Below are 25481 nucleotides of genomic sequence, written 5' to 3' on the forward strand. Positions count from 1 at the left end.
CCATATTGGCGGTCTAGGCCTCCCATTAAGTCTTTTTATTTCAGTGTATTTCATCATTACGAAATACTTTAAACATACAGAACAAAACAAAACAAACAAGATACGAATCATGTCCTGCTCAGACCTGATGAAACAACAGGGGACGCAGGGGACATAGACAGGATTCCAATTCAAGGAGTAAGTTGGTGCCGCGAGAGAGAAGGTGCTCTGGATGCGTGGAAAGAGTTCTGAAACCTGACCCTGAAGACGTGGGCTCCAGCCCCAGCTCTGCTGCCTGATGGTTCTGAATGCTCAGTGGATCATGCTCTCTGTGCTCAGTTTCCACAGTCCCCCTCAAGTTTCTCCTTCTTTCCAACCTCTATACATGGATAGCCCCAGGGCTCAGTCCTGGCCCTCCTGTCTGTACTCTCTACCCTCACTCCCTGAGTAATCTCATCTAATCTCATGACATTTAACATCATCCAAATGCTAATGACTTCACTTGCATCTCCAGCTTGGTCCTCTCCTCTGAACCACAGGTATGCATATTCAACTGCCTGGGCATTTCTCGTGTTCAGTGTCTAACAGGATGCCCAAAAAGCATCTCAGACTTCACGTGTCCACAACCAAGCTCCTGTTACGGCCCCCACGTCTGTTCCTTACACAGCCAACCCCATCTCAGAAAGCGGTAACTCCACTCTTCCAGTTGACCTGACCCAAAATCCTGGGGCGTGTTTGATTCCACTTTCTCGCATACCACACATCTGAGTCATCAACAAACCCCCTCAGCTTTACTTTAAAATACAGCCAGACTCAATCCCAGTTGCTACCACCCTGGTACGGGTCCCCACCCAGGAACAGGCACTATCCCCTCTTTGCTGGATTGTCGCAGGAGCCTCCTAGCTAATCTTTCCTCTTTCATTCTTGTCCCTCTGTGGACATTCTCAACACAGTGACACTAAATTGGATTACATCACCCCACTGCTCAAACCCTCCAATGGCTTCTTGTCTCATTTAAATCAACAACCAATGTCCTGATGACCTATGGCTTATATGCTCTGACCCCCATCCCCACTTAGTAATGACTTAGTACGCCTGAACTGCATTCCAGCCGCATTGGCCTCCTCATGGTTCAACATTCCAGGCTGCTCCTACCTCAGGGCTTTTGCACATGCCCGTTGCCTTGCTCAGTTCCTTCATCTTTTTTCAAATGTCACCTTCTTAGTGAGACCTTCCCTAGCTACCTAATCTAAAATTGTAACTAACTCCATCCCCTGCCCTTCCTGTCCCCCTTGCCTACTTTATTCTTCTCCTTAGTACTTAACACTATCTAGTATACCACACAGCTCACTTATATTGTTTGCTGTCTAGTTTTTCTACTATCCATAAGGTCAGTGATTTAGTCACTTTGCTCTCCACTGTATCTCTAGTGCCTAGAAAAATGCCTGGCACGTAATATGTACTCAATAAACATTTGTTGAGTGAATAAATCTTGAAAATAGGGAATATCTTATTATGTCCTCAAAATAATACTGTAAGCCTATTAAGATGGGAGTGAAAAATTATTGGGCTTAGAAGTGAAGGGATAAGACACAGACTGATATTCCAACACTACCACCCAAGTCCTTGTTTAAGGTGACACCTCTCAGAAGAGATACGAGGAAATTGTTAAGGAAGTCAGCGCCTCCATTATGAAAATTGGCTACAACCCCGACACAGTAGCATTTGTGCAAGTTTCTGGCTGGAATGGTGACAACGTGCTGGAGCCAAGTGCTAACATGCCGTGGCTCAAGGGATGGAAAGTCACCTGAAAAGATGGCAACGACAGAGGAACCACACTGCTTGAAGCTCTGGATTGCATCCTGCCACCAACTCGCCCAACTGACAAGCCCTAGTGTTTGCCCCTCCAGGACATCTACAAAATTGATGGTATTGGCACTGTCCCTGTGGGTTGAGTGGAGACTGGTGTTCTCAAACCTGGCATGGTGGTCACCTTTGCCCCAGTCAGTGTGATAACTGAAGTGAAGTCTGTTGAAATGCACCATGAGGCTTTGAGTGAAGCCCTTCCTGGGGACAATGTGGGCTTCAATGTCAAGAATGTGTCTGTCAAAGATGTTCACTTTGGCAGTGTGGCTGGTGACAGCAAAAATGACCCACCGATGGAAGCAGCTGGCTTCACAGCTCAGGTGATTATCTTGAACCATCCAGGCCAAAGCAGTGCTGGCTATGCACCTGTGCTGGATTGTCACACAGCTCACATTGCCTGCACGTTTGCTGAGCTGAAGGAGAAGATTGATCGTCGTTCTGGGAAAAAGCTGGAAGTTGGCCCCAAACTCTTGAAATCTGGTGATGCTGTCATTGTTGATATGGTTCCTGGGAAACCCATGTGTGTTGAGAGCTTCTCTGACTATCCTCCTCTGGGCCATTTTGCTGTTCGTGACATGAGACAGACGGTTTCTATGGGTGTCATCAAAGCAGTGGACAAAAGGCAGCTGGAGCTGGCAAGGTCACCAAGTCTGCCCAGAAAGCTCAGAAGGCTAAATGAATATTATCCCCAATACCTGCCACCCCAGTCTTAATCAGTGGTGGAAGAATGGTCTCAGGACAGTTTGTCTCAATTGGCCATTTAAGTTTAATAACAAAAGACTGGTTAATGATAACAGTGCATGGCAAAACCTTCAGAAGGAAGGAGAATGTTTTGTGGACCATTTGTTTTGTGTGTGGCAGTTTTAAGGTATTAGTTTTGAAAATCAGTACTTTTTAATGGAAACAACTTGACCAAAAATCTGTCACAGAATTTGAGACCCATTAAAAAAGTTTAATGAGAAAAAAAAAAAGTCTAAGCAGCAGTTTTTGAGCAACGTCAGAGCTAGCAGGGAGCCTTCAGTTCACCTTACCTCTTTGCTTTACAAATGAAGAAACTGAGACCCAGGGGATGGGAAAGACTAGATCATCCAAGGTCATCAACCTACATGCCTGGATATTGGCTAAGCCAGGGCTGAAACCCAGGTTTCCAGCCCTCAGGCCAATGAGATTTCTATACCACAACTGCCAACCCACCAGCCCTCACAAGGCCCTGTCACAAAAGAGCCATACAGCAGGCAGATTTCACTTCCCTGATGCATGTGGCAGTACCCACGCAATGCCGAAAGTGATCCCAAAGGAAATTTCTTAGCTGGGAGTCCTGCAGAGAACCAGAATGGGACTTGGAAAAGAACTAAATTCCTTCTGGGGTATTTCAGCCAATGGGAAGGGAGCCCAGAAATCACTGATGTTTTCTGTTTGGGGAGATTTTTTAAATAGCTATCTTTGAAGAATGAAGAGTGGCTACCATGCTGCTGGGAAAATGAAGTCATTGCTTTGCAAGATATATGAGGAGAAGAAAAGAAACGATGCTACATATATTAAAATAAACTAGTTCTAACTCTTGGGCTGGGAGGTTAACCCTTGCCTTCCATGTTTTTCCTAAAGTATTTACCAACAGAACTGAAATCACAAAGAGAAAGCCCTTCAGGTCTCAAAGGGGAGGCTGCCAATTGAAAGGAAAAGGAGAAGAAAGAAGAGGATGAGCATTCAATCTCATCAGAAAGAAGAGAATGAATATGGGCTTTGTATCTGGAATGTCACAGATAGTGTATTATTTAATCCTTACAGTAGCCCTCCGTGGCAGATTGATTATTCCCATTTCAACAAGGAGGAAAACTGGGGCTCAAGGAGCTTAACTAATTTTCCTAAGGCCATACAGCTAGTAAGTAGCAGAACTAGGACTCAAGTCTTTCTTAACCCCAGATTTCATGATCTTGCCTTACTCTATGCTGTACAGTGCGGCTCAACTTTCGTACTTTCTCTAGTACTTCAGTTTTTTCTCCATAAAATAAGGGCACTCAATCAAGACATCTCTAATCTGTCTCACAGCAAATCATCCTTAGTTGGTGATCTTCTGGGTTTGCAGGACTCCTGAGCCCCAAGAAGCGTTCTCCCATTGGGCTGTTCCTCCATCCTGCTGAGTTTGAAGGAAGTGATCAAGGCAGCACTTCTTGCTGACCCTACGCTAAGGATTGCAGCCTCTGGAACACCAATTCAAGTGCCTGTAGGTCTCCTCCTGGCTCGAACATCAAGACCAATGCACAGAAGCACCAGTGGGAGAGGCTTGGGATCCTGGAATGTCCCTGAGGAGTTTATTTATAAAACCTAGGGTACATCTAACAAGGTCATCATGTGGCATGTGGCCATGTGTGCTAAGAAAGAACTGCCCTAGAGAAGTCTTTGCCAAGACAAGGGCTAAGCTGTGAGTAAGCCTAGCAAGTATGAGGGACAATAAGGGAGACGGAGGAGGTGTTTGTAGATGGTAGACATCTTCCTACAGAGCAGGAAGAGGCTTAATGATTTAGGAAAGTGTTCCGGAGTAAACCCAGTCAAGGGTTGGACCCTTGCTCTACCACTACCTGGCAGTGGGGACTGAAGTAAGTCGCTTCCGAGCCGTGATCACACTCTAGCAGGGAGTATAGCTCTAGACAAGCAATTACAGCCAAGCTTGATAAGCATCTGGCAAGGGTGGCAGAGCTCAAAATTGGAGATTCTCAGAGCAGGATAAAGCCATGCAGCAGGTGGTCAGGCAGGAGCACGGAGGTTTGAGGGAGGGTCAAGTCCCCAGGGAGTGAGTGGGGAAGCTGTGCCCAAGTCCTAGAGAATCCACAGCAGGTCATCAAGGAAGATCTCTGGGCTCATTATTATAAGCCTGGGTGCAGAAGGAAGCCTATTCCTCAGTTAGGAGGCCTTACACCAGGCAGCTCAGGTGGATCACCTGGGGGTCTTATTCTAATTTCAGATGCTCAGGCCCCACACCCAGCAATTCTGATTCTGCTGGTCTCAGGTGGTGGCTGGGCACTGATATTTCTTTAAAGGCTCCCCAGGATTTCTGAAGTACAGCCAAGGCTGAGAATATCTGCAGTAAGCAGAGATCTCTGAGAGACACGGCCTACCCCTTAGTGCTTACTGGATCCCAGCACCCAAATCAGGCCTTGCCAGAGAGAAGGCACTCAGGATACGCCTCCTGGATAAAGGAATGAATACTTGTGTATGTGAAGCAAAGGAAGTCACCAGGCAGTTACTAGAACCAGAGCAAGGGCAAGAGTAAGACTATCTTATGCTGAGTCCCCTGGATGGCTGACCAAGGGCTGCCTGAATCCCTCCTGACTATGTACACGGTTGGCCCAGACCTTGAAGCTGGAGCTAGATCAAGCTTTATATGGGGACCCCAGAAAGGGGAGAGAGGGGATGGGAGGGGTGTCCAACAGCCCATTACAGATCAGGGACACTGGTGAATCCCAAGCACACAGTAATGACTACTAAGCCTGATTGAAGAAATCCCATCTTTATTAAAGTACCCTGTCTTTATATAAGTGGCCCTCCTCCCTCCACCACTACAGATGGTAGGTGGTGACTTCCCATTAGAAAGGGGAGCAGTGGGGGAAGGAGAAGGAGTCAAGTTATTAACAAAGGTGGGGTGGACGAGGACCCTCAAAGGTACAGGGTAGCGTCCCACTTCCTGCTTTCTGCCTCCCTTCCCCAAATCACAGTCTGTACCCCTCCCATCAGAAAGTCTCCTCTCCTCCCTTTCTACACCATATGGCATCCCGTTTGAAGGCGATTAGGATTCTCCCACCTATCTATGCACTTCTCTAGGGCAAAACACTTCCCATCTTTCATGCTCCCTCTCTTACTAATGGGCACCCATCCCTGTGGTTCTAGGTGGACCGCTGATCTTTGGTGAGCAGGCCCATGCCTGGCCCATATGAGAAAGCCTCTCAACGAGGGTTTCAGCAAATAGCTCAAGAAGCCAGGCCCCTCTTCCGGTACTCTGACCATCAGAACCACTGAGAATCAGTCCGACTTGGTTCCTGAACTCTGAAGACTCTTCATTGTAATGGAGAGTCATTATATTTGTTTCCTAGGGATTTTGTGCTTTGCTTCTAACATCCTACCTTCTGAACCTCTCCTAAATTCTCTGATGGTTCACGTGCAGTGGGTGGGGAGCCTAGCTCTATGGGACTCCACCCCAAGCACCATCTGGGCACCAGACAGGCCCCAGAATCCACCCTGAGTGGAGGGAAGCCGGAAACTGGGAGTGTGGAAAACAGAAACGAGGGACCCCGCGTACCCAGGAACAAAGGGGCAGCCTAGCGCCTCCACCTCTCTCCCTTCGAGAGGAACCTCTGCTGTGTGCATGGAGATAGAGCTATGGATGAGACCCATACACCAGGCAGAGGCTAATGTAAAGCTGCAGCTCTGGATGTGGGCAATAACGGAGAGTAGGGCTGGGGTTAATGAGAAAGCAAGGAGGAGCTCATTGCTGTGGAAAGGCCCCTTGAGATCACACCTAGCCCTGTAATTTTCAAACTTTTTAAACGCAGTTGGACCTTTTTCATACAAAACTCTTAAATAAACTCCATCTAACATGGAGCTGCTCTAGAGGAGGAGGTAGGAGTTGGGGATGGGCGGTTTGACCATGATGGGAAACGCACTCACTCACCCCTTCCAAATCCAAAAGCCCCGAGGCACCTATGCAGAACGTGGGGGTCCTGGGCCTCACTTTGAAAAGCCAATGATCTAGCCCAAACCCTTACTTTTATAGATAGAAAAGCAGGGTGATTTGTCCTGGGTCCCCACTGAGTCAGTGGTGGCACCGGCTCTAGAACTTATCCCCACTCCCAACCCAGGTCTCTCTTCACCCCCTCCCACCAGTTGGCTGGCCTCTCAGGCCTTGGGCCCCTAGCATCTGCCTGGGCCCAACAAGGGAATCTTAGACGGAGCTGTGGAAGGAGAACTGCAGGTAGATGATCAGCAACAGGACCGTGGCCCAAAACAAGCACCAGGGGATGGAGCAGAAATTGCAGCCAGAACCCGCCTTGGCCTGCGGCTTGGTGGGGCTGGGAGCCCGGGAGAAGGTGTAGGTTGTCGCCTCCTCCTCCAGCAGCTTCTCGCTGGGCTTCCAGTGCACGATGCCCTCCTGGCAGGCCTCGCAGAACTCTCCGCGGTGCCGCCGGTTGTCTTGGCGGCTGGCCATGTGGATGCGGTACTGGCCGTTTCTCTCCTCATAGCACTGCTCGCGCAGGCTGGTGATGAGGTTGTCCACCAGGCTCTCGATGTTCTCCTCCAGCATGCTCGACTCGTCCAGCCGCGCCGTGCCGCACTTGTAGCACAGCTGCTTGAAGACGCGCATGCGCACCGAGCCTGCCTGCTGGGCGCGGTCCAGGTACATGTGGAAGAGGATGACCACGTGGGGCGACTGCCAGGTGTGCCAGCACCAGGAGCAGTGGAACCTGTGGAGACGAGGAGAGGCAGGAGGAGAGGACGGAGTGGAGGAGGTGGAAACAGATCCAGGAACGAGGTAAGGGGCAGTAGGCAGAGCCTGGAGGTAGAGGTGTTGTGTTTACGGCCCCCTGGGTTCACTAGCTTTCCCCAGGTGGCTTCCCAGCCCGCCCCCTTGTGTGCTCTGCTAGGAGCAGAGTAGGCGCCTCAGGAGGCAGCTGGCATCCAGCAGCGCTCTGCCATCACTGGGCCCCCCTCTGCGCTCTGCAGAAGCCTCAGTGCCCTCCATTTCAGTGCCCTTCAGGCCTTGCCTCTGGGCCTTTGGCTCTGGGCACCTTTCCTCATCTGTAAAACGTGCACGTTGCACTAAGAGTCCTTCCTGCTCAAATATCCTTTGAGTCTGATAGCAGGGATGGCCCGCACCACAGGGAAAACACAAGCTCCATCCACACACTCTTACCTGTCAACACTGACTATGAACTGGCTAGACCCAAATCCAGAGAAAATGACACCGTTGTCAATTCTCAGCCTCTGGGCCGGTGCCAGGGTTAATGTATCTGAAGGCCTGGAAGTGGAGGCAGTTCACGCCCAGAGTGAGCTAACTGGGGCCAGCTGGGGTTCTCAGGTCACCAGCCAGGTCGGGAGGATGCACAAGCCCTCCCCACTCAGCCCCACAAGCCTTTCAGGTGTTTGAGAAGCTCCTGGGCCCTGACAGCGAGTGTCCGGTCCCTTGCATCCCTCCCATCAGCTGGTTAAGGAACTCCACATTTCCATTCTCATCTCTTCTCGTTTACTCACACCCTTTGGGGACTGTTTCCCCTCTCCCAAACTAGACTACAAAACTTGGAATGGAAAATGTCAAAACTGGAGGGAGCTTAGAAATCACCTAATTAACCCTTTGTTTTACTCTGAGGCAAAGAGAGTAAGAAAGCTGTATACACAGTGAGTTAGAGGCAGAGCCAGTATCCGACACCTAACAGGTACCCAGTAGATGTTTCTTGAATTGAATAAATTGAACTAGGGAAGGAAGGAAGGCCTTGCTTCTGACCCCCAGGCTGCACCATTCAACCTCCGAATCTTATGTCCCAGAGGTAAGTCTTTACATAATCCACCCACGGACAAGAGTGCTCGAAAGTCATCTCAGACATTATTGTGCATATGAATCACCTAGGGACCTTGCTGAAATGCAGATTCCGATTCAGCAGGTCTAGAATGGGGCCGAAGATGCTGCATCTTTAACAAGTTCCAGGTGATGCTACTGCTGCTGGTCCATGAACCAAGAGGCAAGGATCTATGCTAACCCCTCCTTCCACAAGTGGGGAAAGTGAGGTCCAAGAAGGAAACTGAATTTCTCAAAGGTCATACAGAGTAGAGCTAGTTTCCAGCACACCTCAGGTGTTCAATATTTTATATTAAGTCAAGCTGACTTAAATAGATTGAAACTGAACTGTTCCAGGACCAGAACATAGGCCTCTTGACCCACAAGCCCCCCCCTTCTCTTGGCTTTCAATTGTGTTAAGAGGTTATTAAAATATAAAAGTATGTAAAATACCAGTGTTTAGAACTAATAAATATATTCCACCTCTTTTTCCAGAAGGGGAGACTATGACTCAGAGAGGGAAAGTTACCAGGTGCTCAGCGGAAGAGCTGGAATCAAACTTAGGTGTCCCAACTCCCAGTAGCTGCTCTTTCTCTGCCTCCCAGTCTGCACTGGGCCAACAGTGAGACTGACCCCTAGCACCTGGGTTCCCCATGTTTCTGTCTTTTCTTGGAAGGTGTCCCAGGGGCTGCCTGCAGGGGTCCTACTTCCTGGGCTACTCACCTGCCTGAGGCATGCAACTCCAGGTACTGCTTCCAGCCTGGGGCTAGCACATTGTGCTTGAGGTTGGGATCGATGATGAGGTCCCAGCTGTCAGCCGGCTTTGCCGCCTCCATCTTCTCGTAGAAGATTTTCTTCCATTCACCTGTGGTCACACTTTTACACATGGTCTCGTCAGTGGCAAGGGAGGGCAATCTCCACTTGAGTGAGAACACGGGAAGTGAGGGCAGGTGCAAGGCAGGGCAGCGCAGTCTCCACGGTCTAAAAATCCTCATCCGTAGGACCGGGAGGAAGCAGGACCCAGCTCCCTCCTTTGTCCGCAGTGGAACCTGTTTCCACGGCAACCAGGCAGGGAGTCAGGAGACAGAGGTTGGGAAGGAGGGAGCCTCTGAAGGGGTGTTTCAGGGCCCCCAAACTGAGGCTGAAGAGGCAGGGTTTGTGGATCTAAGTGACCCTAGACAGGGTGGGGGGCCTGAAAGGAGGCTGAGCTTCAGACCGTCTCACTCTGACCTGCCAAGGGCATGCACGAGGACCTGGGAACTGGCTCAGCTTTACCTTGCTGCCCCTGGAGGTACCATCAGCATCATCTGGCTTCTATGGTAACCATGATGCCTTAGGGAACCAAAGAGAAATAAGGGATGGGAAGATGTAGACCTGTTAATAGATGCAGCAATGATAATAAACCCTCTTTCTGCACCCTCACCCATCTTGTGACCAGCACTTTGCCATTTACGAAAACTACTGGAGGTCTCTTGACCCACAATTGTTATTGCCACTGTACAGATCAGGAGACTGGGACTCACCTAGCTTATAAATGGCAGAGCTTGTAGCCAAATCCAAGCTATTGAGCCCCTACCGATTCATTACTGCATTTGTGTCAAACATACCCATGTGCCAGGCTCTATATATGCCAGATGGTTGTAACTGGGTATGTACCCAGTAACCAGAATGCAATAGGATCCATGCTGTGACAGCCATGGATAAGAGCAGCCACCTGTGCACAAAGGTGGGAGCCATTGCATCAGCCTGGAAGGAATAGAAAAGATCATTTTCAACTTGATTATAGAAGAGGAACATGATATCCATAGGAAAAACAACCTTTAGTACTGGTGCCCCTTTAGCTATTTTTAAATTATTTTTCCTTTATAAAAGTCATACAGGTTTATTATAGAAAACTTGGAAAATATAGGTAAAATAAGGCAAAAGTAAGACTCTTCTTAATACCCATGCTCAAGATAGTCGCTGTTAATATTATGATGTACACACCCTGCCTGCTATTTTCCGTACATGTATGTGTGTATATATATATGTGCGTATGCATGTATGTGTATATATACACACACATTCTACATAGTACACTGTGATCTATTTTTTTTAAAATAACAATATATCACAAATACTTTTCTAGATCATTTTCTAGGTCATTAATATTATTCCAGCTTGGAGGCTGCCTATATGCTGTCATATGGTTGGGCATAATTTATTTAGGCAACCTTCTATTTGGGAGCATTCATTTTTTTCAATCTCTCACAGTTACACTCTTGCTTCCTATTTGAGTAAAACTTACTGCTGAAGCTCATGGACCTGCATTTCAGGCATCAGAGATGACGCTTTCCGCAGCTGGAAAACACACTCCTGACTCTACTCCCTGCAGAAGCTTGGTGCGGCTAGCGGAATCTGAGCAGCCTCTTCAAACAGTATTAACTCGTAGACAGCCTACAGATTCTGAAGTTTAGGGATGAAAAGGAAGGGCCTAAATCTCCCATCTGATTCTGGAGACTGTCTTCCAAGTTCTCCTGCTGCCTCTGCATGAATGCTTCATGCCTTAGCGTCCTTTATTTTAGCCTCAGTTTATTCAGATTGGCAATGGGATAAAAAAAGAGGCAGTGTCTCTAGTTAAGAGCAGGACCTCTGGAATTACTTGCATGGGTTTTTTTTTTTTTTGGAATGCTCTTATATCCTCATAGGTAGCTATTCTAATATATTTAATACGTATCACTTCAAAATGTATGTTGATGTTTTATGTGAATATATTTTTAATTTGCATAGTAACAGCAATCACTGTATAGCACTTACTATGTATCAGGCATTTTTCTAAGTGCTTTATACATATTAATTGAGTTCATCTTAATAATAATCTCTATACATAGGTAATATCAGCAGCAGCTCCATTTTGCAAATACGTAAGATAAAGCAGAGAGATTAGATAACTTGCCCAAGATTCAACAGCTAATAATGAATGGAACTGGGATTTGAGCCTAAATGATTGTTTCCAAAGCCCCAGCTTAATCACTACACTGCTCAGCACAGAACATCAAAACAAAACATTTGCTAAATAAATGTGTCTTTCTACCTTCTCATCACTGGATATGGTCATTCCAGACTCAGAGAATTGAAATTCATGTCCTTTCGGCAAATAGTTCAGTAGGCCAGCCTGAGGCCATAGCCCCTGGATAGAGAAGTGAGTGTATTTAACCCCCCAGGTTCCCTGTTATCACACGCCTCCTTTTCTGCTGAGCTTCATGGAGCAAGTGTCCACAGACCCCTGATACCCAGTGTAAAGATTTTAGAGCTGAAAGAGATATTCAGCTTGAAATCTTCCCAAAGGAAATACAGTGCAGAAAGCCATCTCTAGGAGCACCATTCCTGTGAAGCCGTAATCATTTGACGACAGGCACCCAGGTTCAGTGGAGAGAACACTGAACTGGAAGGCAGGATATGTCAATATACATCCCAGCCCTGCTACTGGCTGGCTTTGTGACCATGGACAAGTCACTTCTCTTGGCCTCAGTTTGTTCATTTGTTCGATGAAGAATTAGACCAGATGGCAAGGCTGAGGTCCCCTCTGGCTGTAGCCACATATGAATTCAAAGAGCTTTATACTTAGAAACCTGAATCCTTGGAGGGCAGGAGGGCAGATGGAGGCCACTGGATGGAAGAGGGATGCTTCTAATGAGGCATTGCAGGTAGTGCCTGGAGTCAGGGTCTGTCTCCTTGGGGGCTGCTACATAGTTGAAGATCTCTGTGGAGGTGTCACTCCACTGGCTTTGTACTGGACACAGTAAGGACAGAAAATGAATCGGAGCCACTGAACGTTCACACTAGAAGGGATTTTAAAGTTCATTAAACTTTTTATCCTTCAAGTCAGTATTCTTGCTTCTGAATTAAGGCAATCAATACTCAGAGAAGTAAACTGACTTAACAAGTCTCAGAGGTGTGATGGGAGCTGTCTCACATTGCAGCCACAGGCCAAGGAGAGAATGGAAACTGAGGACGATTCCAGAAAGTATGAAAAGCTGATAGAAGCTTTTAGAACTTGTCCTGGAGCCAAAGTGTATTACCCAGCACCAGGAACAGATTCTCTAGGAATATTTTGCGGTCGTTGCTACAGTAAACATTATGATGAAAAACAAGAACACAGAAGGTAAGGATCACCAGAGGTACGTGTGTGTGTGTGTGTGTGCGCCTGCGTGTGCGCACATGTGTGTGCATAACCAGCTGATGCAATTCCCATTGGCACAAATTAAGTTTAATTTAGAACCTGAGCTTACTATGCAGAGAGCAATGTAATACATCCTTCTGTATAGCAGAATGTTTTCTCTAATAAAATCTTATTTCTATCAAGACAAATAACCCTGTGGTATTGCAACTTGCTCTCAGTCAAATGAACTCTGATGTCATGATATCCACAATTTAGAGATTGCCAATCGGTTATTGACAGTGTTCTTAGACTCTTTAATCAATAGAAATTGATAAGAGGACAAATGAGAAATTCAGGCAAGGCTTTACTGGGACTTGTGCTGCAGCAGGAGGGAGTGAAAACAAGCAACGGGTTCCCTTGCTCACTCCCTGAGGCGGGCAGCGAGCTGGTCCCTTATATGGGGCAAGGGTAGGGGTGGGTCCAGGGGTCGGGCCAGAGGGGGGACTTGGGTGTTTTGCCCACCCCTTTGGTGGTGTTGAGTGCAGGGGGCATGCACAGTACGCAGCTTTCACTCTGGACTCCTCAGAAGTGGCAGTTGGGTTTTTAGTCTTTTTGTATCTTGTTGTTCATAATTTGCCCCAACTGTGCATGTACGCAGTTATTTTTAGTCCCTTATAGTTTCTTCATATTTTGTTGCTTGAGGAGACATTTGTCCAGGTGCAAGCACTACAGCAAAGGGTCCCAGGTCCCAGCCTGTCTCAAATCTAGACATCTTTAAAGCCAATGACCTCACCTTGGCTAGTTTCTTAGAGTTTGTGACCACAATTTAAATCCATAAAATGCTTTAAAACTAAATCCCCAACTAGAAAATGGAGTGGTAGGGGAAAAAAGAGAGAAAAGAAAGAAAACCATGTCTCTGATTTGTTATTTGGCTCAATAAGAAATATTTTATAAAGTTTATTATTCTATTATTGCTTATCAAAACGTTATAAAAAATAAACCTTGTCACTGTTGAAACAATGCACTAGTGACAAGTGATTCTCAACCAGGGACAATTCCATATCCCTAAAGGGCATTTGGGAAGGAAGGGTATGTTTGGGGGTTGGATCAATGACTAGAAGTATCTGCTGGCACACAGTGCCTGGAGACCTAGGATCTAAACGTACCTGATAGTTCCACAACGAAGAATTTTCCTTCCCAGAAAGACCTGCCTTTGCTGAACCCAAACAGTAAGCCCCTCCGTGATCTGTTGATTTACTGGTATAAAGAGCCCAGGTAGCAGTCTCAACTTCCAATTTAATGAAACCATTGTTTTCTTCCTTGGTGGAAACATTCCTCGCTTGGGAACCAAGACCTCTAAACCAGCAGAGTCCAAAGTTGTCGGGGATAGGAAGCAAAGAATAAAAAAAAAAAAGTAAAATCACTACCATCAGAGGTGATTTTGAGGGAGCTTCTCCACCTCTGAATTCGTGGAGCTGAGGAAAACAGCATCAAACCTTGGTTGCTAATTCAGAGTATACGCCACATCCTGGAGAGCAATACCCCGGCCCTGCAAGGTGCTGTCACCTAGATGGCTCCATAACTGAGCCTTCCAAAGGCCTCCCCACTGTTCACTGGGGCCAGCTGCTTCAGAGTGATGGGAGATACAGTAAAACAAATGAATTCCATGAGTATGAACCCATTGCCAGATTTCATTTGCTTTAAAATCAGTTCCTGGTCAGAAGCAATGCTACACAGAATATCACAGTGGCAAATAAGTTATTCTCTAAGTTCACTGCTGAGTGTCCAAATGACAATAGCAGAGATCAACAGTGACCCCTTGAATGGGACATGATTCCATGGGGAACCAGTCAACAACCTGGTAGCAGTTTGATTTTATCGGACCATTTCCATCAAGGAAATGGAAATGGACAGAACTTTGTTCTCACTGGAATAGAAAATTATTATGGATTTAGGTTTCCCTTCCTTCTTCACAATGCTCCGTCATTTGTGGACTTTCAAAACGCCTTATTCACTATTATGGTATTCCTCAGCTGCTTAGGCTGCCTCACTGCATGGTGGATGGTTTCCAAGAAGGAGCATTCCAAGAGGAAGGAAATGGAAGCCGTCAGTCCACTTAGGGCTGGGTCAGAAATCCTGGAACATCACTCCCATCATGTTCTATTGGTCAAAGCAATCACAGGGCCAGAGTTAAGGAGCTGGAAAATAAACTCCACCTTTTTTTTTAAATTGAAGTATAGTTGATTTACAATGTTATGTTATTTCAGGTGTACAGCAAAGTGATTCAGTTATATATAGATAATATATATGTGTATATATATATATATATATATACACACACACATATATATACATATATATATGCACATTCTTTTTCAGATTATTTTCCATTATAGGTTATTACAAGATATTAAATATAGTTCCCTGTGCTATACAGTAGGTTTTTGTTGTTTATCTGTTTTATATATAGTAGTGTGTATCTGTCAATCCCAAACTCCTAAATTATCCCTCCCCCATCCCTGCTCTTCCCTTTGGTAACCATAAATTTGTTTTCTATTCTGTGAGTCTGTTTCTGTTTTGTAAATAATTTCATTTGTATCATTTTTTTAGATTCCACATATAAGTGATATCATATGATATTTGTCTTTCTCTGATTTACTTCACTTAGTATGATAATCTCTAGGTCCATCCATGTTGCTTCAAATAATGCCAATAATGCTGGCATTATTTCATTCTCTCTTATGGCTGAGTAATACTCCATTGTGTATATATATATATATATATATATATATATATATATATATATATATATACACCACATCTTCTTTATCCATTCATCTGTCGATGGACACTCAGGTTGCTTCCATTTCTTGGCTATTGTAAATAGTGCATTTGGGTGCACTATTGGGGTGCACATTGGGGTGCGTGTATCTTTTCAAATTAGAGTTTTCATTTTTTCCAGATATATGCCCAGAAGTGGGATTGCTGGATCACATGGCGACGCTATTCTTAGTTTTTTAAGGAACCTCCATAGTGTTCTCCATAGTGGCTGCACCAATTTACATTCCCACCAACAGTGTAGGAGGGTTCCTTTTTCTCCATAACCTCTCCAGCATTTATTATTTGTAGACTTTTTGATGATGGCCATTCTGACAGGTGTGAGGTAATAACTCATTGTAGTTTTGATTTTCATTCCTCTAATAGTTAGCGATGTTGAGCATTTTTTCATGTGCCTGTTGGCCATCTGTATATCTTCTTTGGAGAAATGTCTATTTAGGTGTTCTGCCCATATTTTGATTGGGTTGCTTGTTTTTTTGATACTGAGCTGTATGAGCTATATGTATATTTTGAAAATTAAGCCCTTGTTGGTCATACTGTTTGCAAGTATTTTCTCCCATTCTGTGGTTGTCTTTTCGTTTTGTTTATGGTTTCCTTTTCTGTGCAAAAGCTTATAATAAACTCCACCTCTTGTTGGGGAAGTGGCATATACCTACAGGGAAGAGAGGAATTGGTAGTGGCCACCTTTGCAGACTGTCCACCAAAGTGCCCAATCATTTGTTCTTATCCTCCAAAGCTTAGTGTCTTGAAAAAGCTATGTCAAATTCTATGATGTAAGTAGAGGTTGACATTATTTTGCAAAAAAGGAAACTAAAGATCAGAGAAGCAAAGCAAATAGTAAACTAAATCCAGTAAGCCCAACCTCAAAACATAACCAGAAAGGGACAGTAGGGCTGCTCACCTTGAAACCCAGTAAAGGAAACCGTCGCAAATACTCAGCCCACTACTACCACCCACCCCTGCCTGCCCTATCCTCTCCTTCCCCTCCTGCCCTCACTACCACCACTGAGCTTCTCTTCTAAGCTATTTCTCAATTTTGTGAGTCCTATCTGCCACTATCCTCCAGGGCACTATCAGAGGACAGGGTACAACTTTCTTTTACTTTTCCATGAAGTTACCCATCAGTCAACTGAAAATCCATCTAGGTTGCATGTCTAGAACTTTCCCTTCTCTCCCTGATCTCCCTTCCGATGAGATCAGGCACTATCAGGGTGGTATGGCCATAGAATCTGATCTCCCATCTGTCTTCTCCTCTTCTGCTTTCTCTTCAGGGCCCTGATTCAGTCTTTAGCATGAAGCATCTACAGGCAAATAAATGTTCCTCCTACTAATAGTGACTACTTACCATTGCATAACTTTGATTCACTAGCAAGGTTTCTGTCCCTTCATTCTCTTATATCAAAGATCCTCTACTCAGCATGGTAAAGGAAGAAGGAATGGAGGGAATGGAGGAGAAAGAAAATTCCATCATACCACATACTATCCTCCCTCCAAACATGACCTTTCCAAGAAAAGCCATGGAAAGAGAAAATATGGTTCTGTCTTTTGGAAGCGATGGGAAACTGCTCCGGACAGCGAATGTGTATTTCACAGCAGCCACAGAATAATCCTGGATCACAGTTACATTCAATTACTTTGGCTCAGCCTCTACCACATGACCTGAAAAGACAGAAGTGTATATAGAACAGAGTCAAGGAGTGGAAGAGGTCTGGGAATTTATCTAGTCCAACCCTGATCAGATGTACCAGTTACTCCGATTTATCACATGTGAGGCTTTACACAGACATAAGATGATCAGTTTTTAATTTAGTGTGAAGGCAACTCTTCACCCAGAGTGAGGAGACCATTCACCGTCTGTCTTCAGACAGACCCAGTGATCCAGGATTAGGGTTACTACTGAAGTCCGAGTAATCACAGAAGCCCATTGACTGTCACGCAGTCACCCTGCCTGCCATGAACACCCCCAGTGCCATGGAGCACACTGTCTCCAGAGGCAGCAGATCTAGCTAAGCTCTGGCTGTTGGAAAGCTCTTCTTGGCTGTATGCCAACCTCTCACTCCCCGAAACCTCAATTCATTGTCCACTGAGGAGCGCTTAACAAAGTCCTAGCCCACAGTAAGCAGTCGATAAATTAACTACTTTTAGAGGGGGGGGAAATGTGTTATAGTTTTTCTGCTGGAAGCCTCTATTTAAATAATTTGTAAAAATCTATGTTGTCAGAGCACCACTGCTTTTTTTAATTCTTTAAACTTGAAAGAATTTATTAAGAATACCTTATATTGGAGCTGAAACACAACTTTAGGGGAAAGAGTATTAGTTATTCTACTCTCTGACATAATTTTCTGTAATGGCAAAAGCAGAACAGTTCCTAGTTTTCCATCGATGTATCTCGGAAACTTTCAAGACATATAAAAGTGAACAGCAACAACAAAAGATGGAACTCCACGTTCCCATCACCCAGCTTCAACAACCAGCAGGCTTCTAAAACATTTTCTTTAACATAGTATTTGAGATTTCCTTCAAAATATTATGGGTGGCGGTATAGATGAAACATGATTAACCACGAGTTGATCATTTTTGACTCTGTGGGTACATGTGCATTTATTATACCATTCTCTCTACTTTCTTATGTCGAACGTTTCCATAATAGAAAGTAAATGAGCATTTTTTCTTTTGCTCATCGTCCTCTTCAAATATTTTGCTTTGAAACCATGAACCCATGCTTCTTGTAACTTGTAACTGCAGGCGTCTAGTTTAAGCCTTTGTGGTCTGAATTTTTCCATACATCTTCCTATCACTATGATGACAACCTAATATGTACAAAAGTAGTCTAAACATGTTCCTCTTGTAGCCTCAGATGCGCTCACCAACGAGTGTCTATGCTTGAAATACATGGTGTATACAGAACATGCAGGTAATTAGCAGTTCTGTTATCCAGAGGCCTAGCTTCTCAGGCCAAAAGACTGTTCTGTTAAAAGAGTTAAACAGTCTTGGTGAACCATAAAATTTAAAGTTCCCTTCATTCAACATGCATCCATTGAGTAACTCTTATATGCTAGATGCTCTAGCATGTAGGTAATGTAACATGGCTGTGGGCCACAAAGACAAATTATTCTTTACTCTCTCAGACCAGTGTTCAGATGAATTTTATAGTCTTGATCAAAATAAAAGACCACAGGGATCCCCAACATCTAGAATACTGCTCAACATGTAGTAGATGTTCAATGTCTGTTGAGTGAATGATGTATGAGTGCATTGCTGGATATCAGGTTATAATCCCAGCCACTTAACAATGACTTAATTATTGAGAGAAGACTGTTGACCTCAGTGGAAAAAATAGGAAGGATTTACTCTCCCATATTCATCTTTCTAGGTCCTCAGTTTTTGATTGGCTTTGGTTTGGAGGTTAATTTGGAAGTTTATATGTAAGCTTTGGTTGCAGTATTTGATTTAGGTGAATGGAATTGGAGAGTTATGTGCAGCCTGAAAACAGGACAAAGGAACAGTGAAAAACCCAGGTGCATCCTTCACAGCCAGTCACATTGGTGAAGTCCAATGTCTTATCAAAAACTGCTCTCACTTTCTCTTAGAAGCCAGCACTGATCTTTCAAGGGTCTAAGTTAATTCCTTTGTAGATCTGATTCAGGAGCAGAAGAGTAAAGGGGTCCACACCTCAGCCACTTGGGAACTGAGAATCTTCAGACTCCAGATTGTCTCTTCAGTGTCCCAGAGGAGTTATTTTCTTCCCTGGGACCAAAATCTAGGCCCAGACTGTCTCCTTGAAAAGAGTGTGACTCCCGCATGAATGAGAGAGAGAAAAGTTCCAGGGAGAGAGAGCCCTTTGCCTGAGATGGGAACAAGCTATGCTTTTCTTGGTGTTGGGTGGCAGGATGTTTAGTACCAGACACAGATAGGAAGAGAAGTAGGAAAGGGAAGGCTGAGGCAATGGACCGGGACTGGGAGACTGGCCCACAAGGCAGGTGTGAGGCCAGCCTTCCTGCCAGCTTTCTGGGGCACCAGCTCCAGAAGCTGCAGTTCTCCTCTGTGAGCTTCCAGGAGCCAAGACCTGCCCTAGGAGCCCTGACAGCCCCACCAGAAGGAAGATGGCTTTCACACCAGACAGAAGACCAAAGAGCCTGAAGCCCCTTTTCTGAGTACCCGTGGGAAACAGGTCCAGAAGACTCAAACAGACGAACGACTCAGCCCAGAGCTAGCCAAGCCTGCACCAGAGTAAGCTCATGGGTCATAGTGACCTGGGCATCGCCCAGGCCACTTGGGCCTGAATAGTGTTAAGACTCTGGCATCCATAGCCTTTTCGATTTAAGTAATACCTTTACTATATATTTTATTTGGACTCTTTGCCATTGTTTGAATTGCACTTTAAACATCTGTGACCCGTGCTTCTGGAAGCAACTGGCATCTGGTCTGACTATGAGGTACCACCTACGCCTGCATTTCTATAAGGCCTGTCTTAGGTGTAAATATGATACTCAGTACATGTCTACATATATAAACTCTCAGAAACTACGAGAGAGAGAGAGTTAGCAAGAACTGTGGAATGAATGAGAGCAGGGAAAAATAAGGGGTCTGCATTCCATCACTGACTTGCTGTGTGACCCAGAGAAGCTGGTCTCCTGGTCCTACATTTCTGTGACCTTAAAACTGGTAGAACTATACCACATGTCTATAAGTTTCTTCTTCGTGCTAACAGTTTATGGGCCCACAATTATATGAAGCACCTATAGCTTTGGCAAAGGCAGGATTTCCCTCTTCATACCACCCCCGCCCCCGCCAGATACTCAGAAACGTATGTAAGGAGCTACTTCCTATTTTCCCAATGAATGGATAGGGCTGTGCCCAAATTTTTCTTTATGAAATATTTTCTGAAGAAATAAGGACTGATGGTTATTTAGAAAACCCCTCAAATTTTTAAATAACCAAAGTTATAAAATAAGCACCCCGTCATCCATACAGCTCAAGGTTATATCTTTACCTGAATTGGTATATCTTCCAGGTTTTTTCTGATTCCAAGCAAATTCAGCAGAGTCTACAAAAGAAGGATGTATAAGTATGGAAATCATCCCCCGCCTCACACTTGAGGGCCACATCCCGGGGTTAATTACTCAGCGTGGCACTCAGGTTCACCCATGACCTACTCTCTATCTAACTCACCAGACACAGCTCCCACCGCATGATCCCTGCTCAGCCCACCTGGCCGATGCCTCTCTTCCCAAAACAGGACCTGGAATCCCCCCTCCTCTTTTGTTCTTGCTGTTTCTTCTGTCTGAAATGCCTTGTTCTCATACAGCACCATCTTACCCAGCCTGGTATGCTTGCTCCCCTATACTGCGGCAGGGGCGGGAGTTCCTATGTTCTCCGTCGCAGCCCACATTTTCCCTACTGCAACATTTATAAGGATTGCTAGCATTTACCGAGCACTTACTGTATGCCAAGCAGGCACCCTGCTAAAGGTTTACATTTTACGCTCACATCAGCCCTATAAAGTAAGCTCTTGTTTTTCTGCCTTTCGTGGATGACTCAAATAAGCCCTGAAATGGTTCAACATCTTGCCCTGAGTCACTTGGCCAGCAGGTGGTGAAGAGGAGATTTTAAGAGTCTGATGGCAGCGCCATCACAGCCTCTTCACCGCTGTGCTGGGTAATGGCAGGATGATCTGTCTTCCCCAAGAAAAGAAGAGCTCTCCGAGAACAAGTTCCTCCTCTGACTTTCACTGACATGTGAAGTACAGCATCTAAGAAAGTTGGTGTTGAATGAATGAGTTAAAATCCTGCCTGCACTGGGAAGATTCCCCACTGTTCCCTGTGAGGATATGCTCGCTGTCTTCTAAGCCACGCAGACCCTTTCTGGTGCCTCTGTTACACTTGCCGTGTTATTTTCAGTGTGAGCGAGCTGTGACTGTGACAGCAATTCTAATAGTTCACAAGCCCCTTAAGGGCATGGCTGTGTCTGCCAGAACCACATGGGCTCAGTGCTCTTGTCTGGGAATCCAGGCTGACTCGCAAGAGGCGAGAAGGGATCTGCTGGGCCCCAAGAAATAGGTCTACACTTCGTGCCCTCAAGGACCTCCACTCTGATAGGAAAACTAGGACACACATTCTTGGTCCCCTTCTAACCTCACAAGAGAAGCAAAGAAACACATTGCAAACTTACTCTCCACTTGCTGAGTAACCCATCACTTAGAGACTGTCAAGGACTTGATTATCTCATTCCTGCCTGAGGTAAGAAGCAGTGATGTGTCCCTTGGGTAACATTATTTGTAGACATTTTATAGATTACTGAGCTAAGTAACTCACCAAGTGGAGGGGACATTTGCTAACACATCAGAGTCTATCACTGTTGTTCTGGGCTCTGACTACTGACTGTCTGCATCACGTGGGCTGGGCAATGATGCCACAGGTTCTGACATCCCAGTCTCACAGGAGATGAAGACCAGATTCTGGAGTCAGCCTGTCTGCATTCAAATCTCAGCATCACCTCTTCCTAGCCGTGTGACAATTGGCTAAATGACTTGATCTGCCTAGTCTCAATTTTCTGTCTATAAAATGAACAGAATAATAGTGCCCACTTTATAAACTTGTGAGGAATAAATGAGGTAATGTGTTCACAGTGCTTGGAATAGTATTTGGTACATAGTAAATGTTGAATAAATGTTAGCCATTATTATATCACCTCTGAGCTGGAATGGGCTTTAAAGTTCATCTAGGTCAACTGCCAATTCCAAAGAATCTTCTCTCTAATCTTGTTTCTATCTTCTTCTTGAATACCTCATCCTATAGTCAGCTCACTACTTCATAACCTGCCTAATTTTGAAAAAGCACTGTCTTCCATTAAACTCTTTCTTTCAATGAGCTGAACCATCTGTTTTCCTGTTTCACCCACATAGTGATCTTAGGTTTGCCTTCTGAACGCACATTCATACCCACCCCCCCGCCACTTCATGGCACCCTTCAGATATTTAAAGGCAGCAACAGTTATCATTCTTGGAGCTTTCCCAACCCTCACTTCAAGACTCAAGCCTCAGAAAATGGCTCTGTAAATAAACTTCTATTAAATTCAAGATGCTAAAAGTCTTTGGGGAACACCTCCACACCTGTAGCTTCCTGATATCTTCGAGGTGTTGATATATGAAAACATCTCCAGGTCAAGGTCCCTTGGGCTTCTCTTCCATTCCATTCTATCCACTCTATGCTTTATCCAAAGTAAATGTCTTTAAAGGACACTTACTTTGAGAAATTAGGTCTTCTTTATTCACAATCATCTGGGGCTTGAAGACCTGCAAAGACTTAAAGTGCTTCCAGATAACTCCCTGCCTACATTCTTGCTACCTACCCCTCATCTCTACCTATCAAAATCTGGCCTATTTCTCAGGCCCAGTTCAATGCTGCCTCCCCCAGGAACCTTCCCACATCATCCCCCAAAGATGATATCTCCCTTTCTTGGTCTTTTTCTTACTCCTTTGTTATTTTGGTCATTATCTCTTTGTACCTTGAATGAAGACCAAACCCACGTCTGATTACCCTCTGTCTCATTCATCACTGTTGGATGGGTGAAGATAAAACAGCTATATTATATCTGTCCCCAGGTTATCACTCCAGCTCTCCACCCAAATTCCCAACCCTCTGCCGATGCTCCCGTCCCTCAACTAGGAATACTGGAAATGCTGATGGCTTACTGGGAACTGCCCTTCACAGTAGGCTCCCAAAGGCCAATGACTAGCTGATTCAAGGATCCAAAGACCTGTCCCTCCCCCCGGCCTGATTTGAGAAAACTCCAAAGGGCTATCTCACTTCCAGAGGCCCCCATAGGGTAGACTGAGGCTCAGTTGCAACCATATCACATGTTCCTTTCTTGTCTATCCAATTCTGCCTTCCTCACCTCCCTACAGGTGTAACTCCCGAGAGCACTTCCCAATAAACTCTGCACGCAACTCTCTGTCTCTGAGCTTGTTTCCAGGAAACTCAATCCAAGGCACGCTTGGACTCTACATAGGGCATCACCACTGCCACACACCTCATGCATCTTGGCTTCCTTAACAAGCCTCAACAAGTGAACATAGAGCTAAGGGAATCTGATGTAAGACATGAACTTAAGCTCTGCAAAGGAGGGAGCCACAGGAAGAGAGATTTCCCCCATCCCAGGTGGCTCAGGGACTGAGAGGACCTGGAAGTTCAGATCCCAACACGCCTCCCATGACACAGGATGGAGAATGAGGGGAAGATTTAAAGATGCCCACCATGTCGTCCTTAGCAAGGGCTATGGAAACTCAAAAGGATGACCAGAAAATAGGGAAAATGAGATGCAGAGAGGAAGAAGAGGAGAGAGGACCTGTGGAGGGGGGTAAAGAGAAGAGAAAGAGTATGGAACAGTGAAAGACTGGGAGAAACAAGGGAGCCACCGGAGGAAAGAAACAGAGTTGGAGGAAAAAGAAGGAAAGCAGATTGCTCTAAAGCATGCTTTTGCTTCCTATAGTAACTTCTCTTAAATTTGTACTTCCTTTGCAGCTGTAGAGTATAACTATGCTTTTGTGTGGCTTAATTGTGTTTATAGATTCCATTTGGATTGTGTTTTCATTTTTATTTGGTTTGATTTGGGGTTTGTTCATTTGTTTGCCTATTTGCTCAAATTTGAAAGAAGATCCATGAAGGCTCAACGTTTTGCAGCAAACAGGTGACATAGATGCCCTCTTTCCATGCCTGCCTGGGTTCCCCTCATTCAGGTCACACCCTGGAGGGAGGTGATTGTCCTATAGACAGACAGGCATCAGGAGTGACTCATTCAGACTAAGAAGGAATCTTTCAATTCTTCCACTGCCCATTTGTCTGACTGTGAAGGGGAGATAACTTTGGACCACCTTAACGGTCATTCATTAAACAGCACTACAACCAAAAGAAGCACAATCCAAAAAGGCAGTGGAAAATAATTTATATTTTTATTGACATTTCTCACAGAGGTGCCAGACGGGGAATTACATTGTATAACACTAAGCAACATGTCCTAAACTTTCTTTTCACCCATCCATTTCCCATTTACCATAGCATATCCCTCTAAAATCTTTTTTCTTTTTCTTTCTCCGAAGCAACATAGAAGCCTGTCCCTTACTGGCTGGCTTGAGTGCCTCCTTCAACAAAACCTAGTAACTTACCCCCCTCCTCCTGCTTAGATCTGTTGAGTTCCTTCCCAACTGGCCCTATGCCCAATTTTTTTCCAATTCTCCCCATCTATTACTTCTATTGGCACAAGAAAGGCATGTGTGGGGAGGGAGGGACAGGGCAGTGGTGTCTCAGGAAACAAAGCCCCGGAGTGCACTGCCCCCAAGGCTCTGCTTCTACATCTGGTTGATTTTATATTTTGTGCCAGGAAGAAACTAACACAGACACTTCCTCTGTTTCCCTCCCACCCAGGGAATTGCTGTCCAGTGGATGTTATGACTTAGAGATGAAGGGTTGTTATGGCCTGGAGAGAGGAACTGTGGGAGGGGAGTGTCAAATCTGCTTTCCAGCATCATCATGGCTAGTCCTGCTGTACTGTTTCACAGGTCAAAGTGAAAAGTCTGTCATTTTAAGCCCCTCCACATCTCACTTCGTGGTAAATTTCCCAGACACTAGCAAATAGTCCATCACCATCCTCAATTCCCAGTGCTTTTTCAGTTGTGTCTTTTGTGGGTTTTTGTACGCTTTGGTGGGGAATATGGAGATGGCATATCAAGGACGGTTAGACTGGTGCTGTCTTAGCCATGTTCTAAAACGGACAGTTGGTGGGCAGCATGAAGGGTGGATTGACATGAAGAGAAACAGCAGAGTGGCTGTTTGAAGGCCATGGTCATAGTGCACCCCAGGAGGAGTTGGCCCGAAGCGCAGTGGTTAAGAGCATGCATTTTGTAGTCAAAGAGACAACGCTGAAATCGAGGCTGTGCCACTTACTACGAGTGTAACTGTGGAAAAGTTTGTATCCTCTAAAGCCTGTTTCCTCACTCGGCTGATTTAGGGTGGGAGGTGGGGACGGGATAATGGTTCCTACCTCACAGAGTGCTTGGGAGCGTGAATGAGATAAATACATGGAAATTTTACATTCACTTTTAAAACATTGAGCTGA

At 45.3% G+C, this 25481-nt stretch overlaps 1 protein-coding gene, 1 long non-coding RNA gene and 1 pseudogene across 2 annotated transcripts in view; 2 read left to right on the forward strand and 1 right to left on the reverse strand.

The window, feature by feature from the left end:
• The first annotated feature begins 1916 nt into the window (after positions 1 to 1916).
• LOC115857479 (elongation factor 1-alpha 1 pseudogene) lies at positions 1917 to 2628 on the forward strand (annotated as a pseudogene).
• Positions 2629 to 5358: 2730 nt separating this feature from the next.
• On the reverse strand, positions 5359 to 9412 carry RTP1 (receptor transporter protein 1). The gene is made up of 2 exons (XM_030856692.2): positions 9113 to 9412; positions 5359 to 7301 (listed from the first exon to the last, which is right to left on the reverse strand). The coding sequence occupies exons 1-2, from the start codon at positions 9382 to 9384 to the stop codon at positions 6782 to 6784; spliced, it is 792 nt and encodes a 263-aa protein (XP_030712552.1). The 5' UTR covers positions 9385 to 9412; the 3' UTR covers positions 5359 to 6781.
• A 2981-nt stretch (positions 9413 to 12393) lies between these two features.
• Positions 12394 to 25481, forward strand: part of LOC138842658 (uncharacterized) — an 82226-nt gene continuing 69138 nt past the window's right edge. The window contains exon 1 of the long non-coding RNA XR_011377388.1: positions 12394 to 12533. This is a non-coding gene — a long non-coding RNA (uncharacterized lncRNA). The remainder of the gene's footprint in view (positions 12534 to 25481) is intronic.

Source organism: Globicephala melas, chromosome 4, assembly GCF_963455315.2.
Source record: "Globicephala melas chromosome 4, mGloMel1.2, whole genome shotgun sequence".
In the NCBI taxonomy this organism is placed as follows: Eukaryota; Metazoa; Chordata; class Mammalia; order Artiodactyla; family Delphinidae; genus Globicephala; species Globicephala melas.

Coding starts and splice junctions, on each gene's coding strand:
- RTP1 (XM_030856692.2), bottom strand. CDS start 9,384: ATGAGGATTTTTAGACCGTGGAGACTGCGCTGCCCTGCCTTGCACCTG. Junction 7,302..9,112: donor GAGTTGCATGCCTCAGGCAG/GTGAGTAGCCCA, acceptor TCGTCTCCACAG/GTTCCACTGCTCCTGGTGCT.